We start from the raw sequence: 17,804 nt of genomic DNA, 5'->3' as shown, positions 1-17,804 counted from the left end.
GCACTTTCCAGTTGTGATGGGGTTGCATCAAGGATCAGCTCTTAGTCTGTTCTTATTTGCCTTGGTGATGGATGGATTGACGCGGCAAATTCAAGGTGAGGTGCCATGGTGTATGCTTTTCGCGGATGACATAGTCCTGATCGATGAGACTCGTAGCGGAGTTAATGCTAAGCTGGAGGATTGGAGACAAACTCTGGAGTCTAAAGGGTTTAAGCTGAGTATGACCAAGACAAAGTACTTAGAGTGTAAGTTTAGTGAAGCACCTCAGGAGGCTGGCTTGGAAGTGAGGCTTGGTACCCAAGCCATCCAGAAGAAAAGTAGTTTCAAGTATCTTGGATCTATTATGCAAGGCAGCGGGGAGATTGACGATGATGTCACACATCGTATTGGGGCAGGGTGGATGAAATGGAGGCTTGCTTCCGGAGTGCTATGTGACAAGAAGGTGTCACAACAACTTAAGGGCAAGTTCTACAAAGTGGTGGTTAGACCGACTATGTTGTATGGGGCGGAGTGTTGACCAGTTAAGATTTCTCACGTTCAAAAGATGAAAGTTGCCGAGATGAGAATGTTGAGATGGATGTGTGGCCACACCAGGAGTGACAGGATTAGGAATGACGATATTCGGGACAAGGTGGGAGTGGCCTCGGTGGAAGACAAGATGCGAGAAGCGAGATTGAGATGGTTTGGGCATGTGAAGAGGAGAGACACGGATGGGCCAGTGCGGAGGTGTGAGAGGTTGGCCAAGGATGGTTTCAGACGAGGTAGGGGTAGGCCAAAGAAGTATTTGGGAGAGGTAATTAGACACGACATGACGCAGTTACAGCTTACCGAGGACATGACCTTAGATAGGAGGGTTTGGAGGACCCACATTAGGGTAGAAGGCTAATAGATAGTCTCCTTATCCTGTCTTATTAGTAGTCGCATTATCATAGTATAATTTCCTGTGCTCTGATTTATGCTATTATCTGTTATTTCCTGTGCTTTGATTATTCTATGTTATCTGTTTCGCTTGCGCTACTTCATTTCCATATCACTTTGAATCTCTTAGCATTATCTGACCTCTTTTTATGTGTTTATTGAGCCGAGGGTCTCTCGGAAACAGCCGTCCTACCTTGATAGGAGTAAGGTCTGCGTACACTCTACCCTCCCCAGACCCCACGTTGTGGGATTTCACTGGGTTGTTGTTGTTGTTGTTGTTGTACCAGAAGTATAAATAGGTATTTCGGAGGAGAGGCGGGACAAAATTGGGTGTCAACAACTTGTCCCTCTTTGCCCGGTAATGATGAATAGAGCTGTCGGGCCAAGACGTTGACTTAGTAGCCTATTTTGTCCCGGCTAAAGGATTATGGGGCCTAAGGGTAAAGAATATTACGGCCGAACTCTGGTCTCTGAATCGCCTACATATCTCGGGCTGTACGAGAATCAGGCCGCGTGTAGTTCTGGAATGTCTACGACACTTATGACTGGCAAATCACGATTGGTGCGCATCTTTGCAAAATATTGTCCCAGTATCCCCCATGGGAATCAGGCCAGGCGTAGTTCATAATTACAAACAAAGATGATATTGGAGGATTAAAATGATGTGACCGAGGCCTATGCGGGCCGCCTACGTATCCCCCATGAGAATCAGGTCGAGCGTAGTTCATAATTACAAGCAGAAATAAAATTGAGGGTGTAAAAATGATGTGACCGAGGCCTATGCGGGCCGCCTACGTATCTCCCATGGGAATCAGGCCAAGCGTAGTTCATAAATTACAAGCGGAAATAACATTGAAATTTTGAAGTGATGTGACCGAGGCCTATGCGGGCCGCCTACGTATCCCTCATGAGAATCAGGTCGAGCGTAGTTCATAATTACAAGCAGAAATAAAATTGATGTGACCGAGGCCTATGCGGGCCGCCTACCTATCCCCCATGGGAATCAGGCCAAGCGTAGCTCATAAATTACAAGCGAAAATAACATTGGAATTTTGAAGTGATGTGACTGAGGCCTATGCGGGCCGCCTACGTATACCCCATGGGAATCAGGTCAAGCGTAGTTCATAAATTACAAGCAAAAGGATATTGAGGGTTTAAAAATGATGTGACCGAGGCCTATGCGGGCCGCCTACGTATCCCCCATGGGAATCAGGCCAAGCGTAGTTCATAGATTACAAACGGAAATAAAATTGAAATCTTATCTTAAAGACCCAACCCGATATAGGTTTGTTACGCATCCCGCCACGGGAGAGTAATGCCATTACATGGAAAAATATTGCATACCTTCTTGTTGAAAGCTTTGGCCATTCTGTTCTAATAAAGCTGCCCATGACAAACTGCATTCAATCTCTTTTCGTCAATGAGCATCAAATGTTCATATCGATTCTGTACCCACTTAGCGTCACTTAACTCAGCTTCTTGGATGATTCTCAAAGATGGTATTTCTACCTCAGCAGGTAACACCGCCTCTGTCCCATAGACCAAAAGATAAGGTGTTGCCCCCGTTGAAGTCCTCACAGTAGTGCGATACCCGAGAAGAGCTAACGGCAGTTTTTCGTGCCAATGCCTGTAATTATCGATCATCTTCCTCAGTATTCTCTTGATGTTTTTGTTGGCTGCTTCAACTGCTCCATTCATCTGAGGGCGATAAGGAGTGGAATTGCGATGAGTAATCTTAAATGTCTCGCAAATCTCCCGCATTAGATCACTGTTAAGATTAGCTCCATTATCTGTTATAATTGATTCTGGGACTCCGAATCGGCAAATAATGTTGCTCCGAACAAAATCTGCTACCACTTTCTTTGTTACCGACTTGTGCGAAGATGCTTCCACCCACTTTGTGAAATAATCAATGGCTACCAAAATGAACCTGTGTCCATTCGATGCGGCTGGCTCGATAGGACCAATGACATCCATACCCCAAGCTGCGAAAGGCCACGGAGAACTCATAACATTCAATTCATTTGGCGGAACTCGAATCAAATCACCATGAACCTGACATCGGTGACATTTCTGCACAAAACGGATACAATCTGATTCCATAGTCATCCAGAAATAGCCTGCGCGGAGGATTTTCTTGGCTAGGGTAAAGCCATTCATATGAGGCCCACATGTACCGCCATGCATTTCTTCAATCAACCGGGCCGCTTCTTTAGCATCAACACATCTTAATAGCCCTAAATCCGGAGTCCTCCTATACAGGATTTCTCCACTTAGGAAGAAATGGTTTGCTAATCTCCGAAGTGTTTTCTTCTTAACACTGGTTATGCCTTCCGGATAGTCTCCTGTCTTACGATATTTCTTAATGTCGTAGTACCAAGGTTCTCCATCAGACTCCTCATCCACATAGAAACAATAAGCATGTTGATCGTGCACATTTACCTTGATAGGATCTATGCGATTCTTGTCCGGGTGCTGAATCATAGAAGACAAAGTGGCCAAAGCATCGGCGAATTCGTTCTGTGTCCTTGGAACGTGTTTGAAATCTACCTTGATGAATCTCTTACATAAATCTTTCACGCAATGCAAGTATGGAAGTATCTTCACATTCTTAGTGGTCCATTCACCTCGCACTTGATGAACCAGTAAGTCTGAATCGCCTATAACCAAAAGCTCTTGTATATTCATATCGACGGCCAAGAATACAAGCCTCATATTGTTGGTGCACAGAAACTTGAGCTTTGCTGAAATGGGGTAATGCTGGCCTGACTCTGAAATCAAAACTGCTCCAACGCCGACCCCTTTAGAATTTGCCGCCCCATCGAAAAACAGTCTCCACCCTGGGTACTCTTCTGCGATATCTTCTCCGATAAACAACACTTCTTCATCCGGGAAATAGGTTTTAAGGGGTACGTATTCCTCGCCCACAGGATTTTCTGCAAGATGATCAGCTATCGCCTGCCGTTTGACAGCCTTTTGAGTAACATACACAATATCAAACTCGCTCAACAACATTTGCCACTTAGCTAGCTTCCCCGTAGGCATAGGCTTCTGGAAGATGTACTTGAGCGGGTCCATCCTTGAGATGAGGTAAGTAGTATATGCAGACAAATAATGTCTCAACTTCTGTGCAACCCAAGTCAAAGCACAACAGGTGCGTTCCAATAACGTATATCGTGCCTCGTAAGGCGTGAACTTTTTGCTCAAGTAATATATTGCTCGCTCTTTCCTTCCTGTTTCGTCATGTTGTCCTAATACACATCCAAACACGTTCTCCGATACGGACAAATACAATAGCAAAGGTCTTCCAGCTTCTGGAGGCACCAAAACAGGCGGGCTAGACAAATATTCTTTGATTTTGTCAAAGGCTCTTTGACAATCTTCAGTCCATTTGGTAGGAGCATCCTTTCTCAATAACTTGATTATTGGTTCGCATATCACCGTCGATTGCGCTATAAACCGACTGATGTAGTTGAGACGACTGAGGAAGCTCATCACGTCTTTCCGACTCTTTGGGGTAGGCAATTCCCGAATGACCTTTATCTTCGAGGGGTCCAACTCTATGCCTCTCCTGCTCACAATGAAACCCAACAACTTCCCTGCAGGAACACCGAATGCACACTTTGCGGGGTTCAACTTCAGATTGTATCGTCTCAACCTGTCGAAGAACTTTCTCAAATCCGTCAGATGATCTGAGCTCTTTCGTGATTTGATGATGATATCATCCACATAGACTTCAATCTCTTTATGGATCATATCATGGAAAATGGTGGTCATAGCTCTCATGTAGGTAGCCCCTGCGTTTTTGAGCCCGAAAGGCATCACCCGATAATAGTACACTCCCCAAGGTGTGATGAATGCTGTCTTCTCAGCATCCTCCTCGTCCATTAAGATTTGGTGATATCCCGCGTAGCAGTCAACGAAAGACTGCAACTCATGCTTCGCACAATTATCAATGAGCATATGGATATTCGGGAGAGGAAAGTCATCTTTTGGACTGGCTTTGTTGAGATCCCGATAATCCACGCATACCCTAACTTTGCCATCATTCTTTGGCACGGGAACGATATTGGCTAGCCAAGTAGGGTACATCATAGTTCGAATGACCTTTGCATCAAACTGTTTGGAGATCTCTTCCTTGATTTTTAAACTTAAGTCTGATTTAATGTTTCTCTTCTTTTGCTTTACCGGAGGACAGGATGGATCAAGAGACAACTTATGCGAAACAATGTCAGTGCTTAATCCGGGCATATCATCATAAGACCAAGCAAACACATCTATATATTCTTTCAAAAGTTTGATCAATTCTTCTCTCTGCGACGGGGTCAAGTGGACACTGATTCTTACTTCCATCATGATTTTTGAATTACCTAAATTTATAATTTTCGTTTCATCCAAATTTGGTTTTGGCTTATTTTCAAAATATTCAAAATCCTTAGTTAATCTCTCAGGTTGCATATCTCCTTCATATTCTTCAGAATCTTGCTCGGCATTTCCTACGGCTTGCTTGTTTCATTATGTGTCACTTTCACAGTATCGGCAGATTTATTAATTTGATTGCTGAAAAATAAAAGAAAAATTAATTAAACAAAGACGAGAATATAAATAAAAGCATGGCTTGAAAATTGCATTTGAGCTTCAAAAGTTTGGAGGCAAAATAACAAAAGCATAGGCACGATTCAGGCCTCAATTTCGAATCGTGTCTGTTTCATTAAATACTGAATACAATTCGTCTACCAAGACTCCCGGAGAAACGGGGGCGGGGTACAAGTCCAATTGTTCAAACGGCATCCCGGCTCTGCATCCCAGATATTCGGGTCTTCAGAACACCCATTCGAAACCATGTTGCATTCAGCTTCTTCTTCGGCGATGAATAAGTTCTTAAAACTTTCCAGGAGGTTGTCTTCAAGTATTTCCTCTGATGCTTGGGCAGCGGAAGCCTTAAGAAATGACTGATTCAGGCAAGGAACAGGCTTTGGCAAGGGAACGCCACTTCTTCTTTTGAGACTAGCCGAAGCAATCTCTTCGGGGGTGGGCTCATATCCGAGATCGAAAGTATACTTGTGCCCGGGCAGTTGAATTGGTTCCACAATTCCATCCGAGTTCAGACCAAGGCCTTGACCGGGTCGGAAGCCGTTCTTCAGCATCTCCCACGCTACCATCATAAGTACCTGTGGCATTCCATTTTCCTCGCTTGAGCAGCGCACACATTCTCCTTGATATGGAAAACAGATCCGTCTAGCCTTTCCACACTTCCAATAGGAGGAACTGAACATTCCGGGTAGAGAGAATTGTTGCCTTCTCCATGGATCACTATTTCTTGATGATTCCACACAAACTTTAGGCTCTGATGCAAAGTGGAAGGAACCGCGCCAGCCATGTGGATCCATGGTCTCCCGATCAGCAAGTTGTAACTGGTAGATATGTCCATCACTTGGAACTTCACTATGAACTCCACAGGCCCAATCTCCATAAACAAATTGATCTCTCCAACAGCATCTCTTTGGGCTCCGTCAAAACCTTTGACACTGACTTGACTGCCGCGGAGTTTCCCGACATCGATCCCTAAGGCTCGTAGAGTGGCAACAGGACATATATTCACAGCTGAGCCTCCATCAATCAGTACTTTGGAGATGAACTTATCCCTGCATCTGATGGTGATGTTCAATGCTTTGTTATGCCCCAAACCTTCAGGTGGCAACTCGTCGTTATGAAAAGAGACCCGGTGGGCCTCAACTGACATTGTTTCGCATAAGTTGTCTCTTGATCCATCCTGTCCTCCGGTAAAGCAAAAGAAGAGAAACATTAAATCAGACTTAAGTTTAAAAATCAAGGAAGAGATCTCCAAACAGTTTGATGCAAAGGTCATTCGAACTACGATGTACCCTACTTGGCTAGCCAATATCGTTCCCGTGCCAAAGAATGATGGCAAAGTTAGGGTATGCGTGGATTATCGGGATCTCAACAAAGCCAGTCCAAAAGATGACTTTCCTCTCCCGAATATCCATATGCTCATTGATAATTGTGCGAAGCATGAGTTGCAGTCTTTCGTTGACTGCTACGCGGGATATCACCAAATCTTAATGGACGAGGAGGATGCTGAGAAGACAGCATTCATCACACCTTGGGGAGTGTACTATTATCGGGTGATGCCTTTCGGGCTCAAAAACGCAGGGGCTACCTACATGAGAGCTATGACCACCATTTTCCATGATATGATCCATAAAGAGATTGAAGTCTATGTGGATGATATCATCATCAAATCACGAAAGAGCTCAGATCATCTGACGGATTTGAGAAAGTTCTTCGACAGGTTGAGACGATACAATCTGAAGTTGAACCCCGCAAAGTGTGCATTCGGTGTTCCTGCAGGGAAGTTGTTGGGTTTCATTGTGAGCAGGAGAGGCATAGAGTTGGACCCCTCGAAGATAAAGGTCATTCGGGAATTGCCTACCCCAAAGAGTCGGAAAGACGTGATGAGCTTCCTCGGTCGTCTCAACTACATCAGTCGGTTTATAGCGCAATCGACGGTGATATGCGAACCAATAATCAAGTTATTGAGAAAGGATGCTCCTACCAAATGGACTGAAGATTGTCAAAGAGCCTTTGACAAAATCAAAGAATATTTGTCTAGCCCGCCTGTTTTGGTGCCTCCAGAAGCTGGAAGACCTTTGCTATTGTATTTGTCCGTATCGGAGAACGTGTTTGGATGTGTATTAGGACAACATGACGAAACAGGAAGGAAAGAGCGAGCAATATATTACTTGAGCAAAAAGTTCACGCCTTACGAGGCACGATATACGTTATTGGAACGCACCTGTTGTGCTTTGACTTGGGTTGCACAGAAGTTGAGACATTATTTGTCTGCATATACTACTTACCTCATCTCAAGGATGGACCCGCTCAAGTACATCTTCCAGAAGCCTATGCCTACGGGGAAGCTAGCTAAGTGGCAAATGTTGTTGAGCGAGTTTGATATTGTGTATGTTACTCAAAAGGCTGTCAAACGGCAGGCGATAGCTGATCATCTTGCAGAAAATCCTGTGGGCGAGGAATACGTACCCCTTAAAACCTATTTCCCGGATGAAGAAGTGTTGTTTATCGGAGAAGATATCGCAGAAGAGTACCCAGGGTGGAGACTGTTTTTCGATGGGGCGGCAAATTCTAAAGGGGTCGGCGTTGGAGCAGTTTTGATTTCAGAGTCAGGCCAGCATTACCCCATTTCAGCAAAGCTCAAGTTTCTGTGCACCAACAATATGAGGCTTGTATTCTTGGCCGTCGATATGAATATACAAGAGCTTTTGGTTATAGGCGATTCAGACTTACTGGTTCATCAAGTGCGAGGTGAATGGACCACTAAGAATGTGAAGATACTTCCATACTTGCATTGCGTGAAAGATTTATGTAAGAGATTCATCAAGGTAGATTTCAAACACGTTCCAAGGACACAGAACGAATTCGCCGATGCTTTGGCCACTTTGTCTTCTATGATTCAGCACCCGGACAAGAATCGCATAGATCCTATCAAGGTAAATGTGCACGATCAACATGCTTATTGTTTCTATGTGGATGAGGAGTCTGATGGAGAACCTTGGTACTACGACATTAAGAAATATCGTAAGACAGGAGACTATCCGGAAGGCATAACCAGTGTTAAGAAGAAAACACTTCGGAGATTAGCAAACCATTTCTTCCTAAGTGGAGAAATCCTGTATAGGAGGACTCCGGATTTAGGGCTATTAAGATGTGTTGATGCTAAAGAAGCGGCCCGGTTGATTGAAGAAATGCATGGCGGTACATGTGGGCCTCATATGAATGGCTTTACCCTAGCCAAGAAAATCCTCCGCGCAGGCTATTTCTGGATGACTATGGAATCAGATTGTATCCGTTTTGTGCAGAAATGTCACCGATGTCAGGTTCATGGTGATTTGATTCGAGTTCCGCCAAATGAATTGAATGTTATGAGTTCTCCGTGGCCTTTCGCAGCTTGGGGTATGGATGTCATTGGTCCTATCGAGCCAGCCGCATCGAATGGACACAGGTTCATTTTGGTAGCCATTGATTATTTCACAAAGTGGGTGGAAGCATCTTCGCACAAGTCGGTAACAAAGAAAGTGGTAGCAGATTTTGTTCGGAGCAACATTATTTGCCGATTCGGAGTCCCAGAATCAATTATAACAGATAATGGAGCTAATCTTAACAGTGATCTAATGCGGGAGATTTGCGAGACATTTAAGATTACTCATCGCAATTCCACTCCTTATCGCCCTCAGATGAATGGAGCAGTTGAAGCAGCCAACAAAAACATCAAGAGAATACTGAGGAAGATGATCGATAATTACAGGCATTGGCACGAAAAACTGCCGTTAGCTCTTCTCGGGTATCGCACTACTGTGAGGACTTCAACGGGGGCAACACCTTATCTTTTGGTCTATGGGACAGAGGCGGTGTTACCTGCTGAGGTAGAAATACCATCTTTGAGAATCATCCAAGAAGCTGAGTTAAGTGACGCTAAGTGGGTACAGAATCGATATGAACAATTGATGCTCATTGACGAAAAGAGATTGAATGCAGTTTGTCATGGGCAGCTTTATCAGAACAGAATGGCCAAAGCTTTCAACAAGAAGGTAAGACCGAGGCAATTCAAAACGGGACAATTGGTATTGAAACGCATATTCCTATGTCAAGATGAAGCTAAAGGAAAATTTGCACCTAACTGGCAAGGACCTTATATGGTTCATCGAGTATTGACTGGAGGAGTGTTAGTCTTAGCAGAAATGGATGGCGAAATTTGGCCGAAAGCTATCAATGCAGATGCCGTCAAGAGATATTATATTTAAGAGCCTTCTGTTATTTGTATGCAATATTCTTCCATGTAATGGCATTACTCTCCCGTGGCGGGATGCGTAACAAACCTATATCGGGTTGGGTCTTTAAGATAAGATTTCAATTTTATTTCCGTTTGTAATCTATGAACTACGCTTGGCTTGATTCCCATGGGGGATACGTAGGCGGCCCGCATAGGCCTCGGTCACATCATTTTTAAACCCTCAATATCCTTTTGCTTGTAATTTATGAACTACGCTTGACCTGATTCCCATGGGGGATACGTAGGCGGCTCGCATAGGCCTCAGTCACATCACTTCAAAATTCCAATGTTATTTCCGCTTGTAATTTATGAACTACGCTTGGCCTGATTCCCATGGCGGATAGGTAGGCGGCCCGCATAGGCCTCGGTCACATCAATTTTATTTCTGCTTGTAATTATGAACTACGCTCGACCTGATTCCCATGAGGGATACGTAGGCGGCCCACATAGGCCTCGGTCACATCATTTTAATCCTCTAATATCATCTTTGTTTGTAATTATGAACTACGCCTGACCTGATTCCCATTGGGGATACGTAGGCGGCCCGCATGGGCCTCGGTCACTTTCTTACAAAACCTCAATTTTATTTCTGCTTGTAATCTTGAACTACGCTCGACCTGATTCCTATAGTGGGATACGTAGGCAGCCCATATAGGCTCGGTCTCGCCACCTTTAAAGCTCAACATCCCTTGCACCAGAAACTGGGACAAATTTTTAAAGGGCGTCGCCGCAAGATAGTATCGAGAGACTTGGAAGAATATTGTTTCAACAGAGTCGTCGGGCAAAAGAAAACTTAGAAAAGGGGCATTCGCTTTGTTTCATAATGTGTCACAGTTCCGAATTCAGCAGAAATTATTTACCACCATACATATATTTTACTGTCTTTTTTTTTTTTTTTCGAAATAATGTGTTTGTAATTAGACTGTTTACTAGTCGGCCAAGACTAAAAATGAGCGGAGGTTACAAGTTCATACGAAGTTGGAGGCATAAAGCGCAAAGAGCCAGATTCTCAAAGTCAACGCGAATCAACTCCCTCCCCAAACTTACAAAATTTTCTTTGGATGCAGGTTTCCAAGTTGCAGAAGCTAAAACATGTACAGCCTTGTAAGGATGGCGCGTCGAACGGTTTGAGAGTTCTTCTATCAATTATGCCTTCAAATATCAATAACTTTCGGCTATCACAATAAGCTAATCTTGCAAATTATTTTTTAAATATATATCAACGCACAAATATTTTCTATTGCCTTCGAATACATTGCTTTATTTATTTTTAAATGCCCCTGCGTATGCTCGCGGCCGTATTGCACTGCACCTGCATTGCTCACCGCTTTCATATGATGCATGCACTGCGCACCGCCCTTTGCATCGCTTTCATATATTGCCTGGGCCATGCACCGCCCTTTTAAATTTCCGCATAAGGCTGCGCACCGCCTTTCATGTTTGCAGGGGGCTGCGCGCCGCCCTTTGTAATTTCTGCATAAGGCTGTGCACCGCCTTTCATATGATGCATGGGCTGCGCACCGCCCTTTGCATCACTTTCATATATTGCCTGGGCCATGCACCGCCCTTTTAAATTTTCGCATAAGGCTGCGCACCGCCTTTCATGTTTGCAGGGGGCGGCGCGCCGCCCTTTGTAATTTCTGCATAAGGTTGTGCACCGCCTTTCATATGATGCATGGGCTGCGCACCGCCCTTTGCATCACTTTCATATATTGCCTGGGCCATGCACCGCCCTTTTAAATTTTCGCATAAGGCTGCGCACCGCCCTTTGTAATTTTTGCATAAGGCTGTGCACCGCCTTTCATATGATGCATGGGCTGCGCACCGCCCTTTGCATCACTTTCATATATTGTCTGGGCCATGCACCGCCCTTCTAATTTTCTGCATAAGGCTGTGCACCGCCTTTTAATTAAAGTAGTCACCTTCGCATTGTCTTAGTTTCAAAATATCATTATTATGCAAACAAGATTTGGACACAATTGAAGTAATTTTTCAAGTTTTAATGAATCATGTATATTCTTAAGTAAGCATAGTTGATAAAGACAAAAAAATAAAAAGGGGAAATTTAATGAATCATCTATTAGTTTTTTTTTATATTTTTTTTATTCACACTCTTAAAACTTAAAGTCAATTAAACACTTTATTGCTTGGTTCATTTAAATATTTATTAAACATTACAATAAACTCGCATCTTCTTTACTTATACGTCAAATTATTCTATTTTTTAAATCTCATTTTATTATGCTACCTCCTTTTAAAGTTATTAGTAATTATTATAAATTTTACTTCAAATGGAATTCTAGGATTTCCTTTTATATAAAGTATTAGTCTTATTTTTAATAGCCTTCTTATTTAAAGTGTTAGCAACATTTATAAATTTATCTTAAATGGCATTTGAAGTTTCCTTTTTATATAAATTATTATATTTTTTCACAAATCTCATTCTCCACAGCATCTTTGTTTAAAGCCATATCAACTCCTGTAAGTTTTAAATAGCATTAAAAACCTTTCATGTAGATTATTATATTTTCTTAAATCTTATCTTAAACAACATCCTGATATTTTATAAACCTTAGCAACATTTCTTAGCCCTTTTTTTAAGCTGCAAGCATCTTATTCAATCTAATTAATTAAACCTAAGTTTGGTCGGATAACCGTAAGTTAACGGATTCTAAAGGATGCCTAATCCCTTCCCTTTAGGATAATATAGAACTCTTACCTAGAATCACACTGGTTAAGCAGACTATTAACGGAGGTTTAATTAGATTTACCTTAGTTAATAATTAGGTGTCCTACTTCACCGTAAAAATCAATTAGGTGGCGACTCCTTAAAACAAAGCAATTTAGGAATCTCCAATATGTTGTACTCCGCTTCAACCCGGGTTAAAATGGGGTATAACAATTGTCATTGCTATTCTAAATGGATCGTAAGTCCCGGTATATCGTGTACAGTGTTTTTTAGTTATCTTCAGGTATTATCATTTTCTATCCCTGAACAATATAGTACAAATATTTGTGATTTTCTGAAATTGAATCAGAAGTGGGTCATGTAGGGTATACTCTGGGTGAATGGTCAACACCATATTCGAATTATTTAAGAATATATTTTTGGAGATTTATATATGATCCAAGAGTACTGGGTTCTTTAGATTATGGATTCTTACTTTAAGTGTAAACTCTTCTTGGTAGTTTTAAGAATTTGAGGAAAGGGACTCATGCCTTATGTTATACTTCAACACTGTGTTATTCTGCTGGTTACTTTAGTTAATGAGATGGATATAATAGAGCTTTCACGATCATGTGTCCATGTGTAGCTTCGTCATAGTTGTCAAAATATTTAGTTATCTGTGGAATATTGAATCATGTGAACACTATAAGAGAGAAGTAACATATATCTAATTTCTTCTACATTTAGTTTTCAGTATGATCATGTTTTTGTCACAAAATTGACCTGGTCTCTAGATCATTTGAATGTCAGCTGTGATCTTTTGTTAATTTAATTCTCCTTCAATAACTTAATATATGATGATGTCAACTTCGTTTATGTATGGGTTTGCAGGACAGGCTCATCACGGTCACAGCAGAAACTTATGTTCTGAAAACGATGCAACTGATAATAGGTACTACTCTCTGCTTCATTTCCTTTTTAGTGCTCTTTTAGTGTATTTGCTTCAAACACAAGAACATAAGCTTAAATACATTACGACATGTTAAGAGCAATTTAAAAGTGGAAGTCCACCAAGTTTCTCTATGGGGGTGCTTAAAAGGCCAGCCCGGTGCACAAAACATCCTGTGTTAGAAGGCTCCACGGAAGGCCAGCCGGTTGCTTAGGTCGTGCAGTTACAAAAATAAAAATTCGGTTCGTTGAAATGAATTTAGGAAACTTATCATCCTCTCAACTTCGTGTACATTTTCTTACATCTATATTTTAAATTACAAATATTCTCTTTTTCGCCATTGTATCTTTGTTCCGTTCTTTCCAAACCATCCACTAAACAATTGTTGGTAACAGTGTTCAAAAGTGTCCTGGAGCTATTTGAAGTCCCACCTTTTTCCAACTCAGCAGCAGTTGTTTCCAAGTTTCCAACATGCACCATTTTAGTTCAAATAAAATCAGAAACATGCACAAAATCTGAGCTGTAAACTTGAGATGTATGTACATAAGTGCCTTGCATCTTCATACTTCTTCACAGAGGATACACTCCTCTTTATAAATTGAGTTGAGTACTTGAGTCAACTATGTCTCTCTTGCCATGTGAAGCATTCAACCTTGTAAGGGCTTTGTTTATCCATATCAACTTCCAAGGCTATATGTGATGTTGCCTACTACTTTGGAAGAACATCTTGTAACCTGATTTTATCTGAAAATGTCGGATTTGTTTACTTTCTGGTTCGCCTTGTCTGGTTCTTCTTGCATCCCTTGACATCCTTGTCTAACATTATCTCCTCTGTATACTGGCCATCTTGTGTAAATATTTAGTGTTCCTATCCCGTTGCTGCAACCAAAGGGTTCTAGATCTTTGTTTCCATGAAATTTCCTCACATTTTGCTGTTTCATCAATTTTCACAGTTAAATCTGCCTTCTGAACTGTGTGTGGTTGAAAAGAATTTTGTTTTTCTGCTTCTTTGTCCAGCAACATTGACTTGTACAGTGCCTCTGATTTTTTCTCTCAATGTTGCCAAAGACTTGTATGTTCCAGCCTATCAATTTTCCTTGAAGTAATTTCATTTTGCTGGCCAATATGAAATCTGTCACCTCAAATTTGTCCCAATATTTTTCCACCTTGTTCACAAAGCCTTCATGTTGAATTATGATCTTCTGTTTTGCCCTTGTCAACTCTGTAACATTAGAGGGTTATGATCCGGTATTACTTTGGCAAGTAGCGTTTGTTTTAAATACTTGAAATTTTCATCTCGCTGTTGAGAACAAAAAACTGTCAATTCTTGAGGCCACCCCTTGAATCTCCTCTTGTCCATGTAAAATTACCTCCACATAGAGGAGGGCCGACCAGCTCTAAGTCGTCAATAAAATCTGAAAAATCAATCATCCCTCTGATCAATGTTGGTTATTGTTTCTCACATGACTGTATCTAGTTACATTGAAGTTCCTGCACAGCACCCGTGAGCCAATTCCAAACACCCTTTTTTATGTAGTAAGAATATTATTAACAATAAGGGCATTAACTAGCCCGTATACAAGAAGTATACCAAAAAGTAGAAAATCCTACAAGAATATATGATTTTCTATGAAAGTCGCCCAATCATTTATACAAAAAGTAACCTCATGGGTGCACCAAAAGAAATAAGGGAAAAGAGGCTATTTCTCAAGTGTACGATATCTTTCTCTATTTCATCAAAAGCTCTCTTGTTCCTCTCACTCCATATGGTCCACATCAATGCTAAAGGGGCAACTTCACATGCCCTGCATCTCCTCCTCCGTCTTCTACGAGCCCAGCTAGACACTGTTTCTTTCATAGTTCTCGGTATTACCTACTCGAAACCAAACCGTCCCATCAACTCCATAGCGAAGATGCTACACGGCAATGTAAAAGTAGCTGATCTACGTCTTCCCCTGATTCTTTGCACATACAACACCAACTAACACAAGTAATCTTCTTCTTCCTTAAGTTCTCCGCCGTCAAGATCACCCCCCTTGTAGCTACTAACCAAGTGAAGAAGCACACCTTTGTTGGTACTCTAGGGATCCATATCGAGGTATGTGGGAAAACAATCTCCTCTATCACCAAAAGCACACCCTTATACTGCTGCTTATCTCTTCCCAGACTTCTTTTATCTTTTCTGTTGTTTGGTGCACACACTGGTCAGTTGCCACCTGAAATCTGTGAAATTAAGTGATGGCCCTTTGGGATTTCTGTACAGTTCCAATTTCTCTTGTTCTACATGATAATCATTCCATAGCTGACCATCCAGCCATTTTTTTATTCTTGTAAGCAATAGAAATTGGCCTTCCATTTTGACATCGGCATCTTTGTAGAAGTTCCATAATTCTTATCATTTAAGCCCCTTAGGTTCCAGCTTAATATTTTTCACTTCATGAAGAATTCTTGCATATCCCAAGGTAGGGTAACGTCTTCCTACACTCTACCCTGCCTAGACCCCACTTTGTGAGATTTCACTGGGTATGTTGTTAAAAAATTCTTGCATATCTGTTCCCTCCCTTTATTGTTGCTTGTACTACCTGCATAATTTACATGATGTCAAGTTTGTTTAGTTCCTTTTTTTTTTTTTTTTTTTTTTGAGAAGGGAAAAAAAAAGGAAGGAACTAAACGAACTTGAGTTTCATTTTTAGCTTATTAGATAAAGATCATGCTTCTCTAGTTTTGCGGTCATATCCCTTTCCATTTTATTAGGAGATGAAAAATCTCTCAGAGTCCCAATACCGCATTTTCCCTCCCCTTGTCAAGGTTCTTCTTACTCAGAGCGTAGCCATCTTTTCTTTTGAAGCTTTATTGCATTCTTGCATAGAAGATTCCTCTTCTTGCAAAGTTAATTGATGGCTTGGGGACAAGAAGAACCTTTAATATATGTAATATGTATATATATATATTAAATAACTTGGACTTCCGGCTTGGTTGCCTGCCGGTCCTGACCTAAAAGGCTATTTTTACTTATATATATTTCTAAGAGAGTTTTAGTTCTATTTAAAACGTAATTTAAGTTTTATGTTTTGAATTCTGATGAACTACGTGTTACCTTTCTAAATAGTGATTTGTAGTATATGTTTCGGCTTTGCTGTCTCTGGAATCGACTTGTTTTTATTCCCCTAAACAATATACATGGAATACTTCTTTATTAGCAATGATTTTTCACGCCTCAAAGTTCTCTTTCAATTTTTCCTAACAGAACCTATCACTTGCCAGATAACCGCATTCACTGGTATGACACGAATGGTGTCCAACGGAGAATGGTCCGTGTTGTTGCAAGTGAGCGTAGGGATAAGCTGAACCGTCGAAATGCTTACATAAAAGGAGCTTACTAGATGATGATGACAAGCATGGAGGCTAGTTGCCTTTTTCATTTTAAATAGCGATTTTAACCTTGGTCATCCTAAAGTCTTACTCTTATTATGTTGTGTAAAATGTTACATTAATATCAGAGGTGATAACCAGATATGGAGCAAATGTTAAATCACAAACCCCCTGCAAATGTTGTGTTTTTTTTCCCATTACTAGCGTGTCTCGCTGTCACAAGTTATGACATAGCTCGATCACTTAGGCCGACCTTAGGCAGACATCCTTCAGGAGTGTAATGAAGCTCACTAACTTATACAGTACCATTTATTATTTTTTCACTATCAGGTCACCTATAGTTATTTTTTAATTGACATGATACGTAGTGTAAATGCTTCTCGAAGTTAATTGGGTAATTGTTACGTGATTAGAACAATTACCCACGAGAATCAATTATTCTTGTGAACTCATATTTCTAAATTGTAATTCTACTTAAAATTGTGGTTAATTTGTCTACGAAATAATTTTTTTTGTGCATATACATGAAAAGAATTATTTCTATCTCAATTAAATTTGCAAAATTAATACCCTTCTACTTTTTTTTTTGGTTAGTTTTATCCCTCGTTACATCTTGGGATTATTTTTCGCCTGCCGTTACTAAAGTTATCAAAAGTATCTCTCATTTGATGGGAACCCCAAATCCACCAAAAAATCACTCGCGACCTACTCTACTAAACCAAATTAAACCCCAACCCATTTTCTAAAAACGGCCTCTAGTAACTTTGTTTCTGATTCATTTGAGAGTAACATTTATCTGGAGGGGTTAATAATGGCTTTGCTGAACATTGTAAATTGAAACATAAAGATGGTTGAGATCAGGTTCTTGCAAGTTTATCTAATTTCAGTCTGCTTTAGGAAATTTGTTTCTGTTATGCAGGGAATCAGTTAGTCTGCCTTTCTATAAACTTGTTGGTAACTTAGAATGGTAAATTGGCTTCTTTGGTTTACTAATTGGCTATGTTAAATTCAAATAGCTTGGTGAATCT

The 17,804-nt window shown here is 41.1% G+C and overlaps 1 protein-coding gene across 25 annotated transcripts in view; it reads left to right on the top strand.

Moving 5' to 3' along the window:
• Positions 1–17,804, top strand: part of LOC132605679 (putative pentatricopeptide repeat-containing protein At1g12700, mitochondrial) — a 96,470-nt gene that overhangs the window by 13,604 nt on the left and 65,062 nt on the right. For 4 of the 25 annotated variants that reach the window (XM_060318861.1, XM_060318857.1, XM_060318858.1 and 1 more), the window contains 2 exons: positions 13,347–13,407; positions 16,669–17,266. The exons of 4 other annotated variants lie outside the window; for them this stretch is intronic. In XM_060318861.1, the coding sequence (XP_060174844.1) occupies positions 13,347–13,386 (40 nt within the window). In that variant the 3' untranslated portion in view covers positions 13,387–13,407; positions 16,669–17,266. Of the gene's footprint in view, positions 1–10,854; positions 13,408–16,651; positions 17,267–17,804 lie in introns of those variants that run through there. 17 more of the 25 variants (XR_009569405.1, XR_009569402.1, XR_009569406.1 and 14 more) reach the window with 12 other exon arrangements.

The sequence above is a fragment of the Lycium barbarum genome, chromosome 8, assembly GCF_019175385.1.
Source record: "Lycium barbarum isolate Lr01 chromosome 8, ASM1917538v2, whole genome shotgun sequence".
Classification (NCBI taxonomy): Eukaryota; Viridiplantae; Streptophyta; class Magnoliopsida; order Solanales; family Solanaceae; genus Lycium; species Lycium barbarum.
Note: the sequence above shows the minus strand (reverse complement) of the source record. Positions and strands in the feature narration are given on the sequence as shown.